The sequence below is a fragment of the Ranitomeya imitator genome, chromosome 2 (genome assembly GCF_032444005.1).
Source record: "Ranitomeya imitator isolate aRanImi1 chromosome 2, aRanImi1.pri, whole genome shotgun sequence".
NCBI lineage: Eukaryota > Metazoa > Chordata > Amphibia > Anura > Dendrobatidae > Ranitomeya > Ranitomeya imitator.
In genome coordinates, this window is record NC_091283.1 from 296,748,282 (window position 1) to 296,750,958 (window position 2,677).

The window sequence follows — 2,677 nt, forward strand, 5'->3', positions numbered from 1 at the left end:
AACCTGTCACCCCTAAAATCGAGGGTGAGCTAAGCCCACCAGCATCAGGGGCTTATCTACAGTATTCTATAATGCTAGCAACAGAAATCCCATATACATATTTGAGAAACAGGGGTAGCGACACAAATTGTCCGCAGCCCCTGTTCAAACAACCTCAGCTCCAATAAACATCAGACAAAAATAGGAGAAAAAGGAGCAAACTGATTACATCCGGTAAAAATAGTCATATAACTTTATTAATTCGTAGAAAAGATAAAACATCTCAACAGTACATAAAGATTCATAAACAATGCAGATTGCTATATACCCCACCTATCACCACCTCACATTGCACATGAGTCCCTAAAAAAATAACATAAAGGTCCAAAGACCATAACCCTGAGGGAGCAGTGCATCCAAAAGTGGACACCTGGAGGTCAGCATGCATCCATAAAGTTAGTAGACAAATCATTACAATAATTAAAATAGTGTATAAATGTCAGTAGTAGCCCACTATAAGTTCTGATGCTGCCAAGTAACAGCACCAGGACCGTTAAAATATTGGCAGTAGTTGTCTCGGCAGGTCTTCGCATCGTGGGTGTTTCTGCCAGGTCCCAATGGTTGAAGGCCTGCAATTGCGGGATCGTTTGCACGCCATTCACCGAGCTGCACTTCCCCATTTACTAGGCCCACAGAGTCCATGAAGCCAGGTGGACTGTACGCCAATGCATCGCGACGGCGAAGGAAGTTGTGAAGCAGGCAACAAGTCAAAACAACGGAGTCTATCGATTCAAGCTTCATGTTAATAGGCGTGTGGAAAACTCTGAAGCGATTGGCCATGATACCGAAGGCATTTTCTACAACACGACGTTCCCTTGACAAGCGGTAATTGAAAATTCTTCTTTCCTCTGTTAGACTTTTTTGGGGGAACGGTTTGATAAGATTGGGATGAAGCGGGAAGGCCTCATTACCGATAAAAACAAAATTAAGGTTGCCTCTAGTCTCAGAGTTGGGAGGCAAGTGAAGGTCACAGATGTTCAAACGCTCTCCAAAGAGTGTGTGCTCTAAAACACCACCATCGGAAACCCTTCCGTTCATGCCAACATCTACATTTATAAATTCGTAATTCGCGTTAACAAGGGCCATCAGGATGATGCTGAAATAGCCCTTATAATTAAAGAAATGGGATCCGCTGTTCGGTGGTTGAGTGATCCGGACATGTTTCCCGTCCAAAGCACCACCACAGTTAGGGAACTGCCAAAGCTGCTCAAAATCGGAGGCAATCTTTTTCCATTTCTCCTCTGTGTTGGGAAACTGCATGTAGCTACGTAGACTGCGGAAAATCGCATTACATGTCTCTGGAATTAGAACGCTGAGCAGGGGCCTTGAAATGGCTGAAGAAAAATGCAAGTCTTGCAGCGAGTGCCCGGTGGCCAGGAATCGCAGCGTGACTGCCAATCTTTCATCTGCCGGGATGGCAGCACGCATCGCTGTATCCTTCCGTTGAATCAGTGGAGTAATTCTTTCCAGTAAATGTTTGAAGGATTCCTCTGACATCCGCAGATAGTTGCAGAAATCATGAGGATTCTTCTCCTGAAGCTCTCTTACAAGTTGCATGTGGGACAAATCAGACCTCTTCTGCAGCCACTCTCTGGTCCACATGCGACGCTTTCGTTTGGAACGCCTCTCTAGCATCCGTGCCTCATCTTGACGCCGAGCTTCCTCAACCAGCAATGCAGCAAACACAACAGCACACTGCGCATTGTTCATGATGCTGCAAACTGAAACAAATAAAAAGATGAGAAAGTTATTAAAAAAAAACAAAACAATAAATGCACTACATTCCGTTACCGTGCATGAAAACATGCTGTATGGGTGTGCACGCACAAGACCCCCTAAAATGGCAGCCCGTGCAAAAGTATATGTACACAGATAGCAGCCAAGCCCTCCCTCCCTCCAGAGCAATGATAGCAGATAATTAGTAGGTGCCCTATAAAATAAGGAAAAATGAAAGCGCATTTGAGACCCCAAACGATACCTACCGTGCACAAAATATAGGTGTCAGAAGAACCGTTGAAGAATAGATAAATCGAAGAGGAGTCGCAGGCCGGAGAACTCTACAACGATCTGAAAACCACCACGCGGTCAGGAACAAAAGATGGAAGCGCTACTATGTCGCCTTCTGTTGAAGGCATGACCGCCAATCAGAACGCAGTAGCGACCACCAATCGGAGCGGAGGGGTGCGGAAAAGGCAACGCAAATGCACGCCTATGTGTCGGTGTCCGAGTCGTCAACGAGGTCATTGATAAGGTGTCAAACACAGCGATGTGTGCTACCCAGCGGGACCTCAATGATCAAAAAAAGGTCCAGGCCATTCAGACACGACCAGCGATCTCACAGCAGGGGCCTGGTCGCTGCTACGTGTCAAACATAGCGAGATCGCTACTGAGGTCGCTGTTGCGTCACAAAACTTGTGACTCAGCAGCGATCTCGCTTTAGACATCTCCTCCATGCTCGCTATTGGGGGGAGGCCCTGTGGTGGGCGACCTGCTGCTGGCTTTTTTGGGGGGGCACGTGCTGCTGGCGGCTGTTGTGGGGGACCTCTGCGGTGGGCTTTTTTTGGGGGGGCACATGCTGTTGTGGGGGACCCCTGCGGTGGGCTTTTTTGGGGGGGCACATGCTGTTGTGGGGGACCCC

The 2,677-nt window shown here is 47.6% G+C and overlaps 1 protein-coding gene across 1 annotated transcript; it reads right to left on the reverse strand.

Annotated features, from left to right (window-relative positions):
- Positions 1-492: 492 nt before the first annotated feature.
- On the reverse strand, positions 493-1,749 carry LOC138666441 (uncharacterized). Its single transcript, XM_069754663.1, has one exon. The coding sequence runs from the start codon at positions 1,747-1,749 to the stop codon at positions 493-495; it is 1,257 nt and encodes a 418-aa protein (XP_069610764.1).
- Positions 1,750-2,677: the final 928 nt, after the last annotated feature.

Excerpts from the sequence above, each read along its gene's own strand:
- LOC138666441 (XM_069754663.1), bottom strand. The coding sequence starts at position 1,749 with ATGAACAATGCGCAGTGTGCTGTTGTGTTTGCTGCATTGCTGGTTGAG.